This window comes from Meles meles, chromosome 5, assembly GCF_922984935.1.
Source record: "Meles meles chromosome 5, mMelMel3.1 paternal haplotype, whole genome shotgun sequence".
Taxonomy (NCBI): Eukaryota; Metazoa; Chordata; class Mammalia; order Carnivora; family Mustelidae; genus Meles; species Meles meles.
Window position 1 is genome coordinate 91,270,202 of NC_060070.1, and position 22,959 is coordinate 91,293,160.

The 22,959-nt window shown below is 44.7% G+C and overlaps 1 protein-coding gene across 4 annotated transcripts in view; it reads left to right on the forward strand.

The window, feature by feature from the left end:
* BICRAL (BICRA like chromatin remodeling complex associated protein) overlaps positions 1-22,959 on the forward strand; it is a 92,972-nt gene that overhangs the window by 57,312 nt on the left and 12,701 nt on the right. For all 4 annotated transcript variants that reach the window (XM_046004599.1, XM_046004601.1, XM_046004602.1 and 1 more), the window contains 3 exons: positions 1,137-2,813; positions 21,122-21,227; positions 22,041-22,141. In XM_046004599.1, the coding sequence (XP_045860555.1) occupies positions 1,137-2,813; positions 21,122-21,227; positions 22,041-22,141 (1,884 nt within the window). The remainder of the gene's footprint in view (positions 1-1,136; positions 2,814-21,121; positions 21,228-22,040; positions 22,142-22,959) is intronic.

Sequence of the window (22,959 nt, forward strand, 5' to 3'; positions counted from 1 at the left end):
TGAATGAGTAAGAACTTAACTTCATTAAGCCCATAAAGTAGATAGTTAGCCTACCTCTCAACATTAATGATTTTTATTTACCAACTTTCCCCCTTCCATGTGAATATTAATTTAACTTTTCAGACTCTTTCATCGGTATGTATTTATTGGGCATTTCTATTCCATCATGATGTAAGGTATAGCAGGAATTTTTTTTTAGTAGAAATATTTTGGGGCACATGGGTGGCTCGGTTGTTGGACCCCTGACTTTGGCTCAGGTCATGATCCCAGGGTCCTGGGATCGAGCCCCACTTCGGGCTCTCTGCTCGGCAGGGAGCCTGCTTCTCCCTCTCCCTCTGTCTGCCTCTCTGCCTACTTGTGATCGTGTTCAGTTTTCTTCATATGGCTGTGTTGTCTCTAGCTAGAATGCCCATTCCTAAGGACTCCCTGAGACAGAAACTAACACACAAGTGGGTGCTCAATAAACTGTTGATGGACTTTTACTTGTAAATAGGACACTGAAAGTAGTCTTGAAAACATCATAATAGGCTGATTCTTTCTAAGAAATCAAACAAGCATTTATTCATTTTATGTGGGAAGCTTGTTTTTCTGGACTGGTCTTGCTTGGGGTGTTAGGGGTTAGAACATGGGAGGTGGGTCTGAGAAGCCTTGAAAGACAGATCTAACTCTGGGCTACTTTCTGGACCTCTAACAGAACAATACCCAGAATGCCCAAAACACAGTCGGACTCCCGTCGAACAGAGGACTAGACATGGCCATCTCTTGGATACACACACACCCTGGGCTGAGTCTCACTCAAGCCCTGGACTGGGGGCAATCCTGCAAAATCAAGTGTGTCCCAATATCTCAAAAAATGAAGCTGAACTCCAGGTAGTCATCAGTATGTTCCTGTTACTTCTACTTTCTATAAAATAATTTACCAGAGCACTGAATGGGTACACTTAACACAAACAATATTAGATGTTACTAAGGAAAGAGAACATCAGAATAAGCTAAGCACTTTGGAGAGTTCGTGCCTGAAAAGCAGACTGTTAGGCTTTATCCTGTTCAAAAGTGAGGTGCTTTTTATTATTACTGTTTTTTTAATATCTTTCCAAGGTTCGATAGGCCAGGTAACACACTGCTTTTTTTTTTAGAATGCTGATCCTAAGTCATCCCTCAAAGCTGTAAGCAACCAGCTTGGAGAAGGGCCCAGTGATGGACTGCCACTCTCAAGTAGCCTTCAGTTTCTGGAAGATGAACTTGAGTCTTCTCCTCTTCCTGATCTCACTGAGGACCAACCTTTCGACATTCTTCAGAAATCCTTGCAGGAGGCCAATATCACTGAACAGACATTGGCCGAAGAGGCATATTTGGATGCCAGTATAGGCTCAAGCCAACAGTTTGCACAAGCTCAGCTTCATCCTTCTTCATCAGCATCCTTTACTCAGGCTTCTAATGTTTCGAATTACTCAGGTCAGACGCTGCAGCCTATAGGGGTGACTCACGTGCCTGTCGGAGCATCGTTTGCAAGCAATACGGTGGGTGTACAACATGGCTTTATGCAACACGTGGGCATCAGTGTTCCCAGCCAGCATCTGTCTAACAGCAGCCAGATTAGCGGCTCTGGTCAAATACAGCTAATTGGGTCATTTGGTAATCAGCCTTCCATGATGACTATTAATAACCTAGATGGATCTCAAATCATATTGAAAGGCAGTGGGCAACAAGCCCCGTCAAACGTGAGTGGAGGGCTCCTGGTCCACAGACAGACTCCTAACGGCAACTCATTATTTGGGAACTCCAGTTCCAGTCCAGTAGCACAGCCTGTCACCGTTCCATTTAACAGCACAAACTTCCAGACATCTTTACCCGTGCATAACATCATCATACAGAGGGGTCTTGCACCAAATTCAAATAAAGTCCCAATTAATATCCAGCCAAAGCCTATCCAGATGGGTCAGCAGAATACATACAATGTGAACAATTTGGGAATACAGCAGCACCACGTTCAACAAGGGATCTCTTTTGCCTCTGCCAGCTCACCCCAGGGCTCCGTCGTCGGTCCGCACATGTCTGTGAACATTGTAAACCAACAAAACACAAGAAAACCAGTCACCTCACAGGCAGTGAGCAGCGCTGGGGGTAGTATCGTTATTCATTCTCCCATGGGCCAGCCTCACACGCCCCAAAGTCAGTTCCTCATACCCACAAGCCTTTCCGTCAGTTCCAACTCGGTACACCACGTCCAGACCATAAATGGGCAACTGCTTCAGACTCAACCTTCTCAGCTCATCTCCGGCCAGGTGGCCTCAGAGCATGTCATGTTGAACAGAAACTCTTCCAGCATGCTCAGGACCAACCAACCGTATTCTGGGCAGATGCTGAATAACCAGAATGCCGCCGTCCAGTTGGTGTCTGGGCAGACGTTTGCTGCCTCTGGAAGCCCCGTGATAGTCAATCATGCCTCTCCTCAAATCGTCGGTGGACAGATGCCCTTGCAGCAGGCATCGCCAACCGTATTACACCTGTCACCTGGGCAGAGCAGCGTCTCCCAAGGAAGACCTGGCTTCACCCCCATGCCCTCGGTGACCAGCATGTCAGGACCCAGTCGGTTCCCTGTTGTCAGCTCCTCCAGCACTGCCCATCCTAGTCTTGGCTCTGCGGTTCAGTCGGGCGCGTCAGGATCAAACTTTACGGGAGACCAGCTGACCCAGCCAAACAGGACTCCAGTACCGGTCAGTGTGTCTCATCGTCTTCCAGTTTCTTCTTCCAAATCCACCAGCACCTTCAGTAACACACCTGGAGCGGGAAGCCAGCAGCTCTTCTGTCAGGTACGTTTACTTTAGCACGCGAACATTTGGAGGATTACAGAACGGAAAAATGGAATGTGTATTTCACAGAATATCGTTTCCATCCTAACCTCCCAATTTATTGACTTCCAGTTTTCAACATACGGTCGATTACATTTTTTCTTCCTAATTAAAATGTTTATCCATCCTAGCATTATGGTTGGGAGTGGAAACTCTAGAGTCAGACTTACAGATTTAAGTCTAAGCTTTATGACACAGAGTCAGTCTTACTTTAACTTACCTCTCTAAACTTAATTTTCCTCATCAGTGAGATAGACATTTACTAGTACCATTTCATGGGGATATTGGAGGATTAAATGAGATAATCCACATAAAGCACTTAGTGCAGTGCCTAACAGCAAATAGCAAATACTTAATGAAAGCCCATTGATACATATACTTGATGAAATGTATTGTGGGCATTTAAAATGAGAGCTTAGTGTAGATTATTTAACTTACATCACGGAGTAAGCCACTGGGTGATGTAACTACGGACCGGGTGAAGAAGTTGGGGCTGCTTCCTGGGTGCCAACCGGAAAGGCTCCGGGTCTCAGTGTGACTCATCAGTGCTAACTGGCCTGCACCAGAGGGATGCATACGGCGGGAAGGATCCCAAATTACCTCGGGCAGTTGGTAAACCCACAGAAGGACCATGTCTCTGAAAAGCATCCCAGATGTCATCAGCTTTGGTTCTCACCCCACCCCTGCCCCCATCCGCCGATCCTTGAACAACTCTTGCTTCCGCTTCCGCTTCCCGCTCTTCCTGAGCACCGCCCATAGTTGCCGCTCCGTACCCTGCCTGCAGCCCTGGGGTGGACCCTCCTTGGTCCTTCTTTTCCACTGCCTTGCTCCTCCGCATTTACAAGTATTCAAAAACCTCTCTGTGCCAGGTACATCAATATTTCCTAGGGAAACAAAGATTATTTATAGATCAAGGATATTTCAGTGCATTACTTTTGGTGTCAGGTGTATATGTGTGTGCGTGATGAAAGAATGACAGACTTCTAGAAAAGTTAAAGTTGAAGAGTAGTATAAGGACTTTCATATCCCCTTCACCAAGATTCCCCAAATGTTACTGTTTTGCTACCATTCATTTTATCCTTCTCTTCCTCTCCTCCTGCACTCACTTTCTCTCTCTCTCTCTCTCTGTCTCTCTCTCTCACACACACACACACACACACACACACACACACACACACAATTTTGAGAGTAAATTGCAGGCATGATGCCTCTTTATCCCTAAATACTTTGGACTTCAGTGTGTACTTTCTAAAAATGGGAGACATTCTCCCATAGAACCATAAGTTACACAGCTAACAAAATCAAATTAGCATGGTCACAATATTATCACCTAATCTACAGTCCTTTTCCAGATTTGGTCGATTTTCCCAAGAACGTCCCTTTCAGCAAAAGGGGAAAAAATTACATTGTTTTGTGTTTATGATGCAGGATCAATATCTAATTTTGTTGTCATGTCTTTAAATCTGGAACAGGTTCTCCCTCTTTCTTTGTCTTTTATGACCTTGATATTTTTGAAGAGTACAAGACACTTATTTTGTAGAATGTCCCTCAATTCAGGTTTCTCTGCCATTTCCTCATGATTAGATTCAGGTCATACATTTGTGGTAGCATTGCCACAGAAGTGATACGTGCTCACAATATGGACTTGTCCCATTACCAGTGGTGTAAACTTTGAGCACATGCTTCAGATGGTGTCTGATGCTTCTTAGTAAGTTTCTTCGAGGGGGTACCTCCGCACTGTGCAGGTATCCAGTTGCTCATCAAACTTGCACACACTGCGTTAAGCTTCCCTTGATAATTCCTGACCAAATCCTTCCTTATGAAATTAGCTATTGCTATGATAATTTATTAGCCATCAAATAGAGATTGTCTAATTCCATCATTTGTTCTACATTAATTGTTGGCATTGTATCTAAGAAAGCTTTTCCGTTTCCCTTTTTACTGATGTGTTTGTTCATATCAGTATGGATTCACAAATTCTTTTTTTTTTTTTTTTTTTTTTAGAGTTTATTTATTTATTTATTTGAGAGAGAGAGAGAAAGAATACAAGTAGGGGTAAGGAGTAGAGGGAGAAGGAGAAGCAGACTCCCCCACTTAGCAGGGAGATTATGACCTGAGCTGAAGGCAGACATTTAACTGACTGAGCCACCCAGGCGCCCCTCATACATTCTTATTTTATTCAATGAGTTATACATTGTTGTAGTCAGTTATCTTGATGCTTGCTACTTTGATGGCCATTGGCCACTCCTCCAAACTGGCTACTGTTCCTTCTGACATGTTTCCATCATGCCTTGAGCACTTTCTTTAATTTTAAGCAAAACAAGATGTTCCATGTTCATTTTTTACTTTCCCACCTCTGCCCTGGAATAACCATTTCTTTAAGGAGCCTTATTCCTGGGGCGCCTGGGTGGCTCAGTGGATTAAGCCTCTGCCTTCAGCTCAGGTCATGATCCCAGGGTCCTGGGATTGAGCCCCGCATTGGTGGGCCCCCCCCCCCCCGCTCAGCAGGGAGCCTGCTTCCCTCTCTCTCTCTCTGCCTGCCTCTCTGCCTGCTTGTGATCTCTGTCAAATAAATAAAATCTTTTTTTGTAAAAAAAAAAAAAAAAAAGCCTTATTCCTTCTAGTGGAGAACAGTATTTAGAAACCAAGATCTGAACACTACATGTTCATTGCGACTGACCTGTATATCTTTACACACACCCAATATCTGTAGCTATTTATAGATCAATATGTATTAAAAACAGTGAGTTCAGGGGTTCGTGGATGGTTGAGTCAGTTAAGTATACCACTCTTGATTTTGGCTCAGGTTGTGATCACAGGGTTGTGAGCTGGAGCCCCATGTTGGGATCCTCGCTGGGCATGGAGCTTGCTTAAGAGTCTCTCTCACCTCTCCCCATCCCCGCTTCTCTCAGTAAACAAACAAATAAATAAAAACAATGAGTTTATATTGATACTTTGGATTCTAATCCAGGACCGCTGTGTTCATTATTCAAGTCTCCTTTTCCATTTCCAAACATCTTTCATGTTTCCTCTTTTCTAACAGTGAGAAAGGCAGCTGCACAATATATTTGCTAATTTGCTCAATCCTGGAATACCAGAAAAGAGTTTCAGAAATGCTAATCCATACCGCCATGAAAAATAAACCTACTAATGGACATCAGAGCGGTTTACAGTTCTGTCTTTAGCCTAAAGGTCTCTAGTCAAAGTGCTGTGTTCATGGGGTACCTGGGTGGCTCAGTTGGTTAAGCATCTGACTCTTGGTTTCAGTTCAGATTGTGATCTCAGGGTTACGAGCTCAAACCCCACATTAGGCTCTGTGTTCAGCTGGAGTCTGCTTAAGAGTCTTTCTCCCTCTCCCTCTGCCCCTCTCCCCCTACATGTGCACTCTCTAAAATAAATAAATCTTTTTTATGTATAGATTTTATTTACTTATTTGTCAGAGAGAGAGAGAGAGTGCGCGCGCATACACAGGGGGAGCGGTAGACAGAGGGAGAAGCAGGCTGCCCTCTGAGTAAGGAGCCCGATGTGAGACTCGATCCCAGGGACCCTGAGATCATGACCTGAGCTGAAGGCAGGTGCTTAACCGGCTAAGCCACCCAGGTGTCCCTAAATAAATGAGTCTTTCAAACTACTGCATTTGACCGTTGTGTGGCCTAGTGCTTACCCCCTACCTTTGAGTAGTTATGCTAGTCATTTGAAATACAGTTATGCTTATTTCTGTTCATATTTCATTGTGGAGTCTTTCCCTGCTGTCCTTGTTGATCTTACCTACTTAATTTCCTTTGAAAGTATGACCCATTAGCATGGTTCCAAAAGTCAGGGCTCTGCAGAGGGTGTACCTGGAGCACCTCACTGCACCCTTCTCCCACCCTTCCATCCTTCCCTGCCAGTTCTCAGCCACCTCTGTTGTCACCAATCTCATTCCTCTCTAGTTGATTTATCCTATGTTTATTTTCACACAAATGAGCAGATACTGTGTATGTTTTCTTACTTCCCTTCCTTTCTTATTCAAAGTATAGGGTGCTGTGGATACTCTTCTACACTTTAGTTGCCAAAAAGTTTTTTAAAAACCCAAATGTCTGGGGACCCCTGGGTGGCTCAGTCAGTTTAAGCCTCTGCCTTCGGCTCAGGTCATGATCCCAGGGTTCTGGGATCGAGTCCCACATTGGGTTCCCTGCTCGGCGGGGAGCCTGCTGCTTCCTCCTCCTGCCTCTCCCCCTGCTTGTGTTCTCTCTCTCTGACAAATAAAAAAGATATTTTTTAAAAATTTAAAAAACATAATAAAAATTAAAAAATAAAAGCCCAATGTCTAATACTAGAATCATGGGCTGTGATGAATGCTCTACAGCTATTTAAAATGTTTTTGGGGGCTCCTGGGTGGCTCAGTGGATTAAGCTGCTGCCTTTGGCTCAGGTCATGATCTCAGGGTCCTGGGATCGAGCCCTGCATCGGGCTCTCTGCTTCGCAGGGAGCCTGCTTCCTCCTCTCTCTCTGCCTGCCTCTCTGCCTACTTGTGATCTCTCTCTCTGTCAAATAAATAAATAAAATCTTAAAAAAAAAAAAAGATGATGAACCATTAAAATGTTTTTGAAGGGTGCCTGGCTATCTTAGTCAGTGGAGCGTGTGACCCTTGATCGTGGGGTTGTAGGTTCGAGCCCCACATTGGGCATAGAGATTATTTTTCTTAAATATTTTATTTATTTATTTATTTGAGAGAAAAAGATAGCAAGACGGAGAGCACAGGTAGGTGGGGGACAGGCAGGAAGCTTGATATGGGACTCAATCCGAGGACCCTGGGATCATGACCTGAGCCAAAGGCAGATGCTTAACTAACTGAGTCACCCAGGTGCCCTGGATTACTTTTTAAAAAAGTAAAATCTTGGGCACCTGGGTGGCTCAGTGGTTTAAGCTGCTGCCTTCGGCTCAGGTCATGATCTCAGGGTCCTGGGATCGAGTCCCACATCGGGCTCTCTGCTCGGCAGGGATCCTGCTTCCCTCTCTCTCTCTCTGACTGCCTCTCTGCCTACTTGTGATCTCTCTCTGTCAAAATAAATAAATAAAATCTTAAAAAAAAAAAAAAAGTAAAATCTTGGGTCACCTGGGTGGCTCAGTCGCTTAAGCATCCCACTCAATCTCAGCTCAGGTTTTAATCTCAGGGTCGTGAATTCAAGCCCCCTGTTGGCTCCACACTGGGCATGGCACCTACTTAAAAAGTAAATAAAACAAAATCTTTTTTATATAAAAGTAAGTAAAATATTTTTAAAAAAATAACTTGGTCGAGTTGAGCCTCCACCTCTTGGTTTTGGCTCTGGTCGTGATATCAGAGTCATGAGATTGAGCCCTGCATCAGGCTCTGCATCAGTGTGGAGTCTGCTTGAGATTCTCTCTCCCTCTCCCTGCGCCTCCCGCTTGTGCGCTCTCTCTGAAATAAATAAATAAATCTTTAAAAAATAACTTAAAGATTTGGGAAAGGCTTACAAAATACTTTTAAGTGTATGTTTAAATTTGAAATATTTAAAATGTGCTTTTAAATGTATAATTAAGAGGGATACCTGACTGGCTTGGTCAGTAGAGCATAGGACTCTTGATCTCGGGTTGTGGGTTCAAGCATAGAGCTTACTTTAAAAAAATGAATGTAGGGGTGCCTGGGTAGCTCAGTCAGTTGAGTGACTGACTCTTGGTCTCAGCACAGGTCTTGATCTTGGTGGTCAAGAGTTCAGGCTCCACATTGGGCTCCATACTGGGTGTAGAGCCTACTTTTTTATTTATTTTTTTTAAGATTTCATTTATTTATTTGAGAGAGAGAGTGAGTGAGAGAGAATGAGAGGGGAGAAGGTCAGAGGGAGAAGCAGACTCCCCATGGAGCTGGGAAGCCAATGGCAGGACTCGATCCCCGGACTCCGGGATCATGACCTGAGTAGAAGGCAGTTGCTTAACCAGCTGAGCCACGCTCTGGAGCCCACTTTTTAAAAAATATATATAGTTAATAAACAGTATGTTTTCACTTTTAGAAAAATAATGGAGCAAGACAGTATGCTGAATTAGAAAACATTTTTGCTTACAAAACACCCAGAAATTTCATTAGAAAGAAATGCAATATAACATTAACAGCAGTTCTCTGGATAGCAGAATTACAGATTATTCTCATTTTCTTCTAGATTTAAAAACTTGCCCCACATAGAAGAGATGAACTGGACAGCATTTATCAAAACATACACATATATATATATATTTTTTTTTTAATCAGTAAAATATACAGTTGGTAAAAACTTAAAACAGTTCCAAAATAGTTTACGGAGAAAAGCAAGTCTTGGGATGCCTGGGTGGCTCAGTTGGTTAGCCATCTGCCTTTGGCTCAGGTCATGATCCCAGGGTCCTGGGATCGAGTCCTGCGTCGGGCTCCTTGCTTGGCCAGGAGCCTACTTCTCTCTCTCCTTCTGCCTGCTGCTTCCCCTGCTTGTGCTCTCTCTCTCTCTCTGTGTCAAATAAATAAATAAAATCTTAAAAGGAAAAAAAAAAGAAGAAGAAAAGAAAAGCAAGTCTTCCCGCCAGTCTGCATGTTTCCCTCCTGGAGGCTCCCACCATTTCTAGGTTCTCTGTATTCTTCCAGAGATGTCCTCTGCATATACGGTGAAAGATACCACATAGACCTACTTACCTCTGCAATATACCACGGATGTTTTTACTTAATTACATAAATTGAGGATTATTTTATATCAGTATGTATTGATCTGCTTTATGTCTGTTGTTACAATTAATTATATAGAAATCAGCCATGGCATGATTTCTTTCTTTTATATTTTCTATATAAGTAGTGGCTTGATTAAGGAGAAACATCTCTCTAACTCCCAAAAGTTTCAGTATCCAGAGGTAACAAGAAGCCTCCACTGACAGCTCCAAAGTAATTTTTTGTGATTTTTAATGCTAAAAGGTACTGGGAACTAGATCAGTTGTATTATGTCAAGTGTGTTACTGCTATAGGTTTTCTGGAACAATCAGTTGTATTATGTCAAACGTGTTACTGCTATAGGTTTTCTGGAACAATTAAGGTATCAGGTATATTGGAATAATTGGAGGCAGCATGAGTTAGAAAAGTAATGTTGAGGTGTTATCTAACATTTAAAGCCCCAGGACATCCAGAAACACTTATAGCGGCTCTATTTTGCTTGATAATTTCTGTGTAAAATTTCTGTACAGATTACTTTATAGAATGTCATAATAAACCAAAATACCATTACAGGGATTTCCCATGTTTGTCTATTTTGCAAAATTTAACTCAGCAAGTTTTTTTTTTTTTTAAGATTTTATTTGTTTATTTGACAGAGATTACAAATAGGCAGAGGGGCAGGTGGGGGTGGGGGAAGCAGACTCCCTGCTGAGCAGAGAGCCCAATGCGGGGCTCAATCCCAGGACCCTGGGATCATGACCTCAGCCGAAGGCAGAGGCTTTAACCCACTGAGCCACCCAGGTACCCCTAACTCAGCAAGTTTTGATCCTATAAAGGGTTAATTCTAGGGAGGAATAAGTTTCTAGATATAAATTTTGGTTCTGTTATAGAAAATGCATTTATTTGGTTCAAAATTCAAAAGGTACAAAAAGGAACATATAATAGTGAAAATTTCCCTGCTTCTGTCCACCAGCCACCCAGTTCTCTGCAGGCAACCAATGTAACCAGCCTCTTACAGAATGAATGTAAGGTCCCACCCCACCTTTTGTATTGTGAAAACTTCCCAAACCCACAGAAAAATTGGAAGAGTACAGTGAACCCATTCACCTAGATTTACCCATAGTTGTTTTGCAACATTTGCTTTAACTGTGTGTCTCCTTCTCTCCCTCTCTCTCTACACAGACACACACACACACACACTTTTTTCTCTGAACCATCTCAAAAGTCGGTTACAAATGTCTTGACCCCTTGCCCTAAATATTTCACCAGCTATTTCATATGAACAAGGACCTTCTTCAGCACAGCCATAGTGTCACGATCATACCCCACCCCAGAAAAGTTAACATTAATACAGTAAAATTGTATCAGATTTCTTCCAGTTGACGCAATAATGGCCTTTACAACAATGTTTCATTCCGGGATCCAGTCAAAGAGCTCTGATTTCATGTTTCATCTCTCTAGGCTGGAGCAGTCCAGATTATTTGTCTTGTAGATTGGCCTCAGTGTGGAGTTGTCTGATTGTGTCCTCATGGGCAGAGGCAAGCTAAACAGTTGTGGCTAGACACAAAGTGTTGGCTGGGGCTGTTATTGGTGATTCTGGGTGTGATCACTTGGTTAAGGTCAGGTTTCTCCTCCAGGTCCTCAAAGGTACCTTTTTCCCTTTGTAAAGCAAAAATGACCTCTAGGAGAGTGCTTTGGGACCATGTGACTCTCCTGTTCCCCGTCTCTTACATCTGTTCTCCTATCTCTGGTGATTTGAGACTCCATCAGTGAGCCTCTTCTAAATATTACATTGGTGGTTGCAAAATGGCGATTTTCTAACTGTATTATCCTATCTATAGAATTTTTGGCTGGGACTGTTCCATAAAGAGCTTTTTCTTCTTCTCCCTCTCCCTCTCTCTCCCTCTCTCTCTCTCTCTCTGGGGCTGTCAGCTTCAGTGCTCACCGACTCATGGCTGTGCATATTCCATCCATTGCCGCTAACTCTCACTCTCCCTCTGCCCAGTATCATTTTGAGGCTAAGCCAGACATAGAAGTTCATCTGTGATATTTAGATATTTGGGATCTCTAAAAGGTTATGTATTCATTTTGTAGTTGATGTTGCCATCTGTTGCTTTCACTATTCTTTTTAATGCCTAAAATGTCCTAAATGTGGTCAGTGGAGGCCTGCTGAAGCTAGCTTCTATACTTTTGACGCGACCTGGTCTACTTTGAGCCCTTTGTGGCCCAAGACTGTGCGAGTGTCTTCTGATTATCTTGCCTCAGACCTAGAATCAGCCATTCCTCCAGAGAGCCCTGTGAACTGAAATCCCTTAATGCAGAGCATAATTTACAGGATTTAAACTTTCTTGTAAATAGATTAATAATCAAAAGTCAGCGATTAAAGCAGGCAATTTACAAGAGTTTAGCCTGTTAAGCAAAATTAAATTATTTTAAGTCCAAATCTCCTTAGATCACTAGAAGATTTAGGCGATCGTAAATCCCTTGAGAGCAGCACTCACCATGCTTTCTGTGTGTTGCCAGAGTGATCACAGCTGGTCTCCAGCCGGTCCCTGCCCCTCCCGACTCCCCTTCCTCCCTCTAGCTCAGCCTGATAACCTTACAACAGAGCCAGGGACCACCAGATCTTCAGACACCCAGACTGCAAAATCTAGGTGGTATTTGTTTCTCTCCTTCTGTACTTTTTTTTAAAAAAGATTTTATTTATTTATTTGACAGAAATCACAAGCAGGCAGAGAGGCAGGCAGAGAAAGAGGAGGAAGCAGGCTCCCTGCCAAGCGGAGAGCCCGATGCGGGGCTCAGTCCCAGGACCCCGGTATCATGACCCAAGCCGAAGGCAGAGGCTTTAACCCATTGAGCCACCCAGGCGCCCCTTTCCTTCTTTTAATAAGTTATTAAATCCTACTTTGAATAAAAAAAAAAAAAATCCTACTGATTTGTCTTTGAATGTCTCACACCTGTTCTTGCCAATAATAATAAAGGTAACGATTATATTATTAACAGTTGGTACAGTGCCAGGGGCTCTCCATGTTATTGCTAATCCTTACCTTGGAGCTACAAGAAGTGACTGTTTCCAATTGACTGTCAAGGAGGTGGAGGTTCAGAGCATGGCCAGATTGCTTGGAAAGGCAGACTTTACCTGCTAGTTGGCTGTGGTGTATGTACTTTTTCCCATTTCCCTCCTTTTTTGCATCCTTACCCTGAGCTAAGCTTTAAGAGGGACTGCAATGTAATGGGAAAAACAGGAGGTGGATTAGGAATCAGAGCTCGCTTGTAGGTCCCGCCCTGCCAGGGACTGGTTTGGTTAAGTTTGTATCTTAAACTCTCTGAGCCCTAATTTCTCTCTCAGTGAGGAACCCCAGCTATGCAATTGAACCACCTGGGGAGCTTTTTAAAAATATGGATGCCTCGGCCTCTCCTCCATAAATTCTGATTTTTAAATGGCCTGGAGAAAGGGCTCTAAGCATCAGCATTTTTCAGAAGCTCCCCAAGGAATTCTAAAGAGCAACCAGAATAGAGAAGCACTGGGCTAGATGATTTCCGAGGCCCATTCAGACCCTAACACATCAACAAACGTTGCAATTATCTGGGTGATTGATTTGCCTTCGGCCTCTTTCTAAAGGCAGATTTCCACCACATTAATCTTCCTAAAACATTTGCTTGGTGACCCAAACCAGATCATGAGATTCCCCATGGCTGCAGGAGAAAGTACAAACCCCTGGCCGACAGTTACACTGCTCTGGTTGGAAAGCCTCCATCTACCCAGGCTGACCCCTTCTCCCCGCCTCCCTGATGAGGCCAGACTCACTGTGACCCCCACATCGTTACTGACACTGGTATTCGTTAAACTTCCTTTTATAGCAGGTAGAAATGCTTCCTGTCCTCCAGGGCAGCCCCTAAATGAATGAAGCTTTTTCCAGTTACCCCAGATACCTTCTCTGCACTGTTTTATTTTTAAGATTTTATTTATTTATTTGACAGACAGAGATCACAAGTAGGCAGAGAGGCAGGCAAGAGAGAGGGGGAAGCAGGCTCCCCCACTGAGCAGAGAGCCCGATGCAGGGCTCTATCCCAGGACCTTGGGGGGCTCAATCCCAGGACCCTGGGATCACGACCTGAGCCGAAGGCAGAGGCTTTAACCCACTGAGCCACACAGGCCCCCTAACCTTCTCTGCGCTTTTTGTTCATACTGTTCACTGGAGTGCATAATGACCAACAATGCTGTTTCCTTCCTTCTTCCCTCCCTCTCTCCATCCCTCCATCCCTCCTTCCCCAGTACCTCAGTACCTGCCATGGCCAGCCCTGGGCCAAGTGCCACGGAGATAGCAGTCTATTGCGGGGCAGGAGGCCGACAGATAAACTGACAGCCGCAGTGCACAATGTTTGATGCTCTGCTGGAAGTAATCCAGAGTTCCAGGCTGAGAAAAGAAGCCTCTCACCCAGATGGGATGGCTGGGGAAGGTTTCCTTGACCCAGTGGTTCCTGACTGAGGTCTACTAAAGGAAAGGAGAGTTAGTTACCCAGGTATTAAGGGCCTGAGGGAAGAATTTTCCAGCAGTAGGAACAGCCCTGCAAAGGCTGGTGAGAGAAGAGACCGTGGGGTCTGAGGGGACAGGAAAACAGGTTCAGGTGAGGTGTGAAGATTTAGGTGGGAAAGGTGAGCAAGGACCAAATCACGCAGGACCTTGTATGTCCTGTTAAGGAGCCAGTGTCATAATCGAAGCGTGAAATGGTGAAGCCCTACACGAGCCGCGAGAGATGGGGAAATGGCATGGATTTGAGACCATTAGGTTAGATAGAACTTTCAGTTGGCTGTAGTGGAGAAAAAAGGATGATACGTAGACGCTTGACTGTGACACCAGCTCCACTGAGCGAGAGAAATTGTGGTTTGAAGGGAAGTTGGGAGTTTAGTTTAGGATACGTTCGTCAAGTCTTACAACCCGTGGGACAACCAAACTGTATGATAAACAGCTACAGACACCGAAGCATAGGACCAAAATGTGGACTCAGAGGGACTGAGCAGCATATAAATTGTAACTCAAGTGGTAGAAACGGATGGAATGGATCAGGGAGAGTGTGTGAGTAAAGAAAAAAAGTGGCCAGGAGCACCTGAGTGGCTCAGGGGGTTAAGCCTCTGCCTTCGGCTTAGGTCATGATCTCAGGGTCTTGGGATCAAGTCCCGCATCGGGCTCTCTGCTCAGCAGGGAGCCTGCTTCCTCCTCTCTCTCTGCCTGCCTCTCTGCCTACTTATGATCTCTGTCTGTCAAATAAATAAAAAATACTAATTAAAAAAAAAAGAAGGAAAGTGGCCAGAGAGAACCCCAAAGCACCTCAACATTTAGGGGATGGACACAGAAAGAAGAGTCCACAAGTGAGACTCAGAAGGTTCAAGAGAGGAGGAACCGATCAGGTTCAGCATTCGGGAAGCTAAGGGAGGAGGATTTTATGGGCAGGAGGGCAGAGGTCTGCAGAACCAAATACCAGTGCGAAGCCAGAGTTGGTGAGGGTTGGGATGCTTCTTTCTAATGGATTGATCCACAAGTTGGCAGCTATCAATCTTGGGGAGACTCATTTCCCTGAAGTGGTAGGTGCAGGAGCCAGACTGAAGGAGAGCAAGGAGAGAGTGGGATGTGTGGTAATGAGCAGAGACAACATTCAGAAAGATGAAGGTAACTGAGAGCCACGGGATGGGCAGGGTCAAGGGAATTCGTCTTTTTAAGACATGGAAGAGGCTTGAGCTTTCTTCAGCAGTGATGCCAAGGAGATGGACACAAATTCCAGAGCACTGGTGGGATTCTTTGTAGAAAAGAGGAGGGATGGATGCATCTGCCCTTGTAGCAGGAGGAGCAAGGAAAGGTCGAGTGAGGATGCGGGGAAGGTTGTAGCTGTGGTGGGAGAGAGAACAAGCTCTCACCTGGCTTACAGGTTTGAAGATAATGAGATAGCATTCTTTGGAAAATGGGCAAAGGAGCTGACTAGGTACTTTGGGTTCAACTCTCGGAAACTCACCCTAACATGTTTAGCAAACAGGGAGAATGGTCAGGAGGTGTAATGTATCTCCTCAGAGGTCAGAAATCAGGCTCTCTGCTATCTCTTGGCCTATTCGAGATAGCATGGCCTTCTGTCTGTCTCATCGTTCTCTCTCACTCTTCTGCTCCATCAGAACGGCTACCCTGGTCCAGCTTCACATTATTATCCAAGCATTTAACAGAAACTGGCAAGTGCAGTGGTTTCCCAAAACTTAGCAATGCATCAGAATCAACTGGAGAGCATTTTAGAATAATTGTAAATTCCTAAGTCCCACATTGGATTCCTGACTCTTGTGGATGGAACCCAGAGACTTGGTATTTAGAAGCTCCCCAGGTGACTTTGATGCAACTGGTCTATAAACCTGCATTTGAGAACCGCTGCTCTTGGGTGTCCACCGCCCACTACCACTCTGAGTTCCCAGGGGAGTCTGGGTGACAGTGCATTAGGGTCAGAGGAGCAGGGGCATGGGTGACATGAGGAAGCAGCCATACAGGGCCTCTGCTGCTCTAGCCAAGGCCTTTCTTCAAATTCAGAAAAAGTCCCCCTCTAGGTAGATAAACTGCTCCACTGGCAGGCTTGGCACTTTGATTGATTGATTGATTGATGATTTATTTATTTATTGCGGGTGTGAGGGACAGAGAGAGTGGGAGAGAGAGAATCTCAGCAGACTCCCTGCTGTGCACGGAGCCCAGTGACCCTGAGATCATGACCTGAGCAGAAATCCGGAGTCACGCGCTTTACCCACTGAGCACCCCAGGCCCCCCAGGCCTGGCACTTTAACACAGGAGAGAAAGTGCTCCTTCCGTTCCTGAAGTGTAGCTCTTGGTGCCTGTGGCAGGTTACCCACCTTGGTGGCTCTCCAGCCTTGCTGGCTCCAGCCCATTTCTGTGGCAGTGGGGCAATTCCCAGATGAGAGTGTGGCTGGGCAGACTCCAGGTGTCTCCCTCATTCCGTAAATGCCTGTTGTTGGATGAATCTTGTCTTACTAGGTTGGAATTGGTTTCTTTCTAAGTGTACCACAGAAGGGGAAATTCACACATTAAATATTTTAATTTGTTAGGGGTTTTCTCTATGTTTATATGGTATCAAGATAATCCATAGATCTACTGATATTAGCAGAGTTCTTAGAGCCAGGGTCTCAAAAAGGATCCTTAAATAGGCTATTTGTGAAATATATATATAGAGAGAGAGATTTTATTTATTTATTTGGCAGAGAGCACAAACAAGGGGGAGCGGCAGGCAGAGGGAGAGGGAGAAGGCTACCTGCTGAGCAGGGAACCCAATACGGGCCTCGATCCCAGGGCCCTGGGATCATGACCTGAGCCAAAGACAGACCCTTAACCAACTGAGCTGCCCAGGCGCCCTTAAATAGATATGTATGTATGTACACACACACACACACACACACACACACACACACATATGTATATATACATTTTTTTTTTTAAGAAAATGTATTTAAAGATCAAGTCTTCTCTAGGAGTTCAGCAAAAACAATAGAATGATAAATTTCTGGAAAAGATTGTCAACTGCAGGCAACATGAAGTTTTGGGGAATGGGGGAAAGTTGCTGGCTCCTAGGGCGTGGGGGTCATTGGACCAGCAGGGAAGGACAGACCCCCGTGACTTCCGCTGCCCTCAGTTTATTTCACAACTATTTACTGTGTGCTCACTGTGGTGCCGCCCCTGTCCGGTGCTGGGAATACAGCAGGGAGGCAGACGGACAAAAGCCCTGCCCTGAGAATAAGTAGGCTGGGAGCAACAGTGAACTGCTAGAGACAGCAATCCCAAGGCAGTTGGACTTTCCAAACATACAGAGCAGCTGAATCGAAGTGATTCCTCTGCGGGGACCCGGACAGGTACCCCCTCATCCTGATCCTTCTACCACCCCCCAAGCCCTACCCGTCCCTCCCTCTGCAGTTGCCCCAAGGGAAGGGGTATAGTGAGGAACCCAGGTGGTGAGAGGATGAAAACAGCTGATGCCAGTGCTTAGCCTCACACAGGTGGGCAAGGAGACATAAAACACTCCCAGCTGTGCTCAGACGAGAGGTGGCTCCTTCAGGGAGTGTCCTTGTTTTTATTATTTTTTTTAAAGATTTTATTTATTTGACAGATGGAGATCACAAGTAGGCAGAGAAGCAGGCAGAGAGAGAGAGGAGGAAGCAGGCTCCCTGCAAGCAGAAAGCCCGATGCGGGGCTCAGTCCCAGGACCCTGAGATCATGACCTGAGCTGAAGGCAGAGGCTTTAACCCACTGAGCCACCCAGGCACCCCGTGTCCTTGTTTTTAGACACAACAGTGCTTCATACCCTCCATTTGATGGTGAATTTTCAGGCTTTGACATGAGATTGTTCTAGGTTATCTTTCCTCTTTTACTTGTCTGTGCTGTGAAAGAGAACACATTTAGAAAATGTACATAAATAGAAAAAATACGTAAAACATCAGCATACAGTTAACCAAGAATATATATATCTTTAAGATTTTTGTTTATTTGTTTGAGAGAGAGTGACTGAGAGAGAGAGCACAAGCAGGGGGAGAGGCAGAGAAAGAGGGAGAAATAGGCTCCCTGCTGATCAGGGAGTCTGATGTGGGGCTCGATCCCAAGACCCAGAGATCATGACCTGAACCGAAGGCAGAGGCTTAACCGACTGAGCCACCCAGGTGCCCCCAGAATTATAAAATTATAAAAGAATTATAAAGCAAATTCCCATCCATGTGAACACTCAAGAAATAAAATATTGGGGGCGCCTGGGTGGCTCAGTGGGTTAAAGCCTCTGCCTTCAGCTCGGGTCATGATTCCAGGGTCCTGGAATCGAGCCCCACCTCGGGTTCTCTGCTTAGCAGGAAGCCTGCTTCCTCCTCTCTCTCTGCCTGCCTCTCTGCCTACTTATGATCTCTGTCTGTCAAATAAATAAATAAAGTCTTAAAAAAAAAAAGAAAGAAAGAAAGAAAATATTGCCCGTAGTCCCGGAAACCATCCCCCTCCATATACCTTCCCAACCTCCGCCCTTCTCCTGGCCTTCTTAGTGATCTTGTCCTTGCTTTTCTTTCAGTTTTACAACTAAAGGGATTTTGTTTTATTCATCTGTTTGGTAGCTACAAATCATTTTAGGTCATGTCTGATAAGGTAGAAGATCAGGTTGGGTAATGCCACCTTTTTTTAAGTTGTGTGCTCTAAAGCAATAAGGATGATATTCTTCTGTTTCACATGAACTAGGGACGTTGGGAAAAAATGCCAAAACCGTTGAGTACTAACAGCACTGCTATAAGGACTATGGTCATTTGAACATATTCACTCTGGTTCAGCTATTTGTCTGTGGATCTGGTTAGTTCAGAGTTGAATAGCCTTGCCCCTTAATTAAACCGCATTTTCCCAACTTTTATCTGTTTTGTTTTTTATTCAAGATGGCCCTTAGTGTTCATGCCCTGGAAATATTTACGAGAAAGGCCAGTGCTCACTGTTTGCCCCAGGCCTCTCCACAACCCCGGTGTTCTCTGCGTGAACAGCTTCCTACAGTAGGAGTGTGGAGTTATGTTCTAGTGGAAATGCTGTGGACATTGGAAAATTTTCCCCTGTGGTTTTGTTACTAAGTATGTATTACCTGTCTGCCTAGAATAGTGCAGGTCTGACCTTCCCTGCTAATGGATGAGCAAGGTGACCATTTCCAGCTTTGTAATGACCTCCTCCAGACCTTCTTGGGTAGTGTCAAATCCTTCTCCAGTTTTGTTTTGTTTTTTTTTCCCTAAAGATTTTATTTATTCATTTGACAGACAGAGATCACAAGTAGGCAGAGAGGTAGGCAGAGAGGCAGGTAGAGAGAGAGGAAGGGAAGCAGGCTCCCTGCTGAGCAGAGAGCCCGATGCAGGGCTCGATTCCAGAACCCTGAGATCATGACCTGAGCCGAAGGCAGAGGCTTAACCCACTGAGCCACCCAGGTGCCCCTCCTTCTCCAGTTTTATACTAGAAAGGGGAACCAAATAATTAAATGTTTCAAGTAATTGTTTAGAATAAAAATGTTAACATGAGCTTACTTGGCCAATGGTCAGGTGTTGCCAAGGTCTCACATGAATAGTTGGTGTAAACATATTAATCAGGCCAAGGTCATAGTTTAGGTCCCCGATGGGGTGGTTGGACTAAACTCTAAATCTGCTGATGGTATACAAAATATAAAACTAGAGAAGAAACTCTGAAAATTTGTTGCACTATGAAGTGGTAATGATACAGAAGGTTAAAAATTGAGAGTAATTTAAAAGCCCTTTATTGGGCACCTGGGTGGCTCGGTTGGTTAAGTGACTGTCTTTGGCTCAGGTCATGATCCTGGAGTCCCAGGATCAAGTCCCGCTTTGGGCTCCCTGCTCAGCAGGGAGTCTGCTTCTCCCTCTGACCCTCTCCCCTCTCATGCACTCTCTCTCTCTTTCAAGTGAATAAATAAAATCTTTTAAAAAATAAATAAAAGGCTTTATCATCTTACTTTTAAAAAAAGATTTATTTATTTATTCATTGGAAAGAGGGAACAAGTGCGTTGGGGAGGGGCAGAGCAAGAGGGAGAAGCTGACCCCCCACTGACCAGGAACCCCCCCCCCCACACACACACACACAGGACTCCGGGACCATGACTAAATGGATGGCAGAGCTTAACAGACTGAGCCACTCAGGCGCCCCTATCATCTTACTTTAAATAGATAGCAGGGGCAGCTGGGTGGCTCAGTTGGTTAAGAATCTGCCTTTTAGTCCCAGGGTCCATCAGGCTCCCTGCTCAGCCTGCTTCTCCCTCTGCCTGCCGCTCCCCCTGTTTGTTCTCTTTCTCTCTCTCTGTCAAATAAATAAAATCCTTAAAAAATAAATAAATAAATAATAAATGGATAACAGATTTTTTAGAGCTAAAAGGAACTTACCAGTCCTTAAACATCATACAGTTCATCTTTTCTATTTATAGAAAAGATGCACACACCCATTAAAACATCAGATTAATTTTTCTAATAATATTTTCCTCAGGCTAACATTCAGTTGACATTACATTTCCTAGTTACACCTGATGTTGACGTGAGCGAGAGACATACCGGTGGCAGGGGTGACACATGCTTTAGATCATCTACACAGCAAACAGTGAGTGCTGACAGTAGCTTTGGGGTTGGCACTTGGGCCCTGACCAGGTGCTCAGAGTCTGTGTAGACCCTACATAGGATCTGATAGTCGGGGTCATAATCCTTGCAGGTGTGATAGAAAATTTCTGGGAATAGAAACTGTTAGGGGTAGAAACTGTTTCTGGCTCAGCCTTTGCATCTGGGCGTCACAAACACAGCAGTTCCAGGGGCAGAAAGGCAGCTTGGTGTCCACTCAGCATCCCTGTGAATGGCGTCCAGAAAATTCAACACGCCCACAGATTCTTAAAGGGTGCTCTTTGCAATCCTCCCCATGTGACAGGAAAGTAGAGTAAAATTCTAGTTTCTCTTTGTAGTCTAACCTGAAGGTGATGCCAAGTAGGCATTAACAGGCTTGGTTGGTGTTTGGGGCAATCTGTTAAGGCTTTTAGTCATGAAATTAACTTCTTCTCTTGGCCATATTTTTCCCAGGCTCAGAAAAAAGGTATGAATCAGACTTCCCCCATTGCTGCTTCCAAGACCACGGATGGCCTGAGGCAGGCACAGATCCCTGGCCTCCTGAACACCACGCTGCCAGGTCAGGAGCCTTTATTTTAAGCTCTCCGCCACTGTCCCCTCTCTCCCCAAACCCAGAGGACATCTTCTGCCATCCCTCATCCTGCCTGCAACCTTTCCCTTTCCACCTCATCCCCACTCTGACCATGTCTCCTGTGTCCTTTCCACCCAAATAACAGACCATGTGGTGTCTGTACCTTCATTTTATATACTGCTAAGAAAGAAAGAAAAAAGCACTTCTGATTAATTATGACACACTAAATTATATGGGGAAAAAATGTGCTGCTCAGAAACAAGAAAATCTAGTACCATATGGCACAGGTGACTTTGTAACTATCCTCATGTCACTTTATTTATGTATTTTTGGCATCCCCTACAAGACTAAAGATAGGGTGTGCTATGTCTTCCATTTCTTCTAAAGCTTCGAATGTCTGCACTGCTCATTAAATACTGGAGAGGAACGTCCCTAGCCAGCCCCCTATTTGGGCCTTCATCCATTAATTTATGAGCATTTGGGGGTTCGGTGTTACTGACAGATTACTGGTTTGAGGCCTAGTCCTCAGACCTTGAATAATTTGAAACTGTTGCATTGACAGCTTTTATTTATTACCATTTTCTTATGTATTTGTTTCTACTTACTACCTAAATAGGCTTTACGAATCCTGACCTCTGCCTCTAGAGCTTTTGTAGATAAATGTACTTCTTGCTCTCCTTCCTCAGAGCAGGAAATATAGAAATCCCTTTCAGAATGGTCAGTAATCCACATACGCTGGGCTCTATGGGTTGTATAAGAGACTTGATTAACTGCTTCTGTTGCTTATGTTCATTCTAATAGGGCAGGATTCTGGAAGCAAAGTCATGCCGGGGTCCTTAGGAACCACGCAGCCACAGCAGGAAAAAGTAGTTGGATCATCTCCCAGCCAGCCGGCTGTGCAGGTAGAAGACAGTTTGCGTAGCTACTTCTTTGTTGAGCATGACCGAGAGAAAATGTAGTCCTGTCGTCTTCAGCTTGGTAGTTGCTTCCTGCCGGCGTCTGCGCACAGAAGTGTGCTCACTGAAGACCTTCCCTGCAGGCCAGGCCGTGTTATGTTACTGTTTGCAGGATTAATGTGCCTATTTTGTTTCTCAAATTACAATACTGTCATTTCCTCATGAATTAGCGCTACGCTAGCAGCCAGTACATAGTAGGTACTCAAGAAAAAATGTTGTTTACTGTTGAATGATCACTCATTGTCATAGCCAAAGTGAATCTGTTCCTCTTTTTTTTTTTTAATTTATTTATTTGAGAGACAACAAGAGAACACACACGTGTGAGCAGAGGGGTGGGTGGTGGATTAAAAGAAGCTCAAGCAGACTCTCCACTGAGCACCGAGCCCTGCCTGGGGCTCGATCTCAAGACCCTGAGATCATGACCTAAGAGCGGAAAGCAAGAGTAAGCTGCGTAACTGACTGAGCCACCCAGGCATCCCTAGATCTGTTCATCTTAGTTATCTGAGAGTTTGTGGTTTTTTTTTTAAGACTTTATTTATTTGAGAGAGAGAGAAAGTAAGCATACAGCGGGGTGGCAGGGGGAAGGGTAGAGGGACAACCAGACTCACCGACTCCCCACTGAGCGTGGAGCCCAATGCAGGGCTCCATCCAGGACCCCAAGATCATGACTGGGGTGAAGTCAGACACTCAACCCACTGAATCACCCAGGTGCCCCTATACCGAGAGGTTTTTTTCCTGCTGTAGCAACCAGGAATGTGATGACA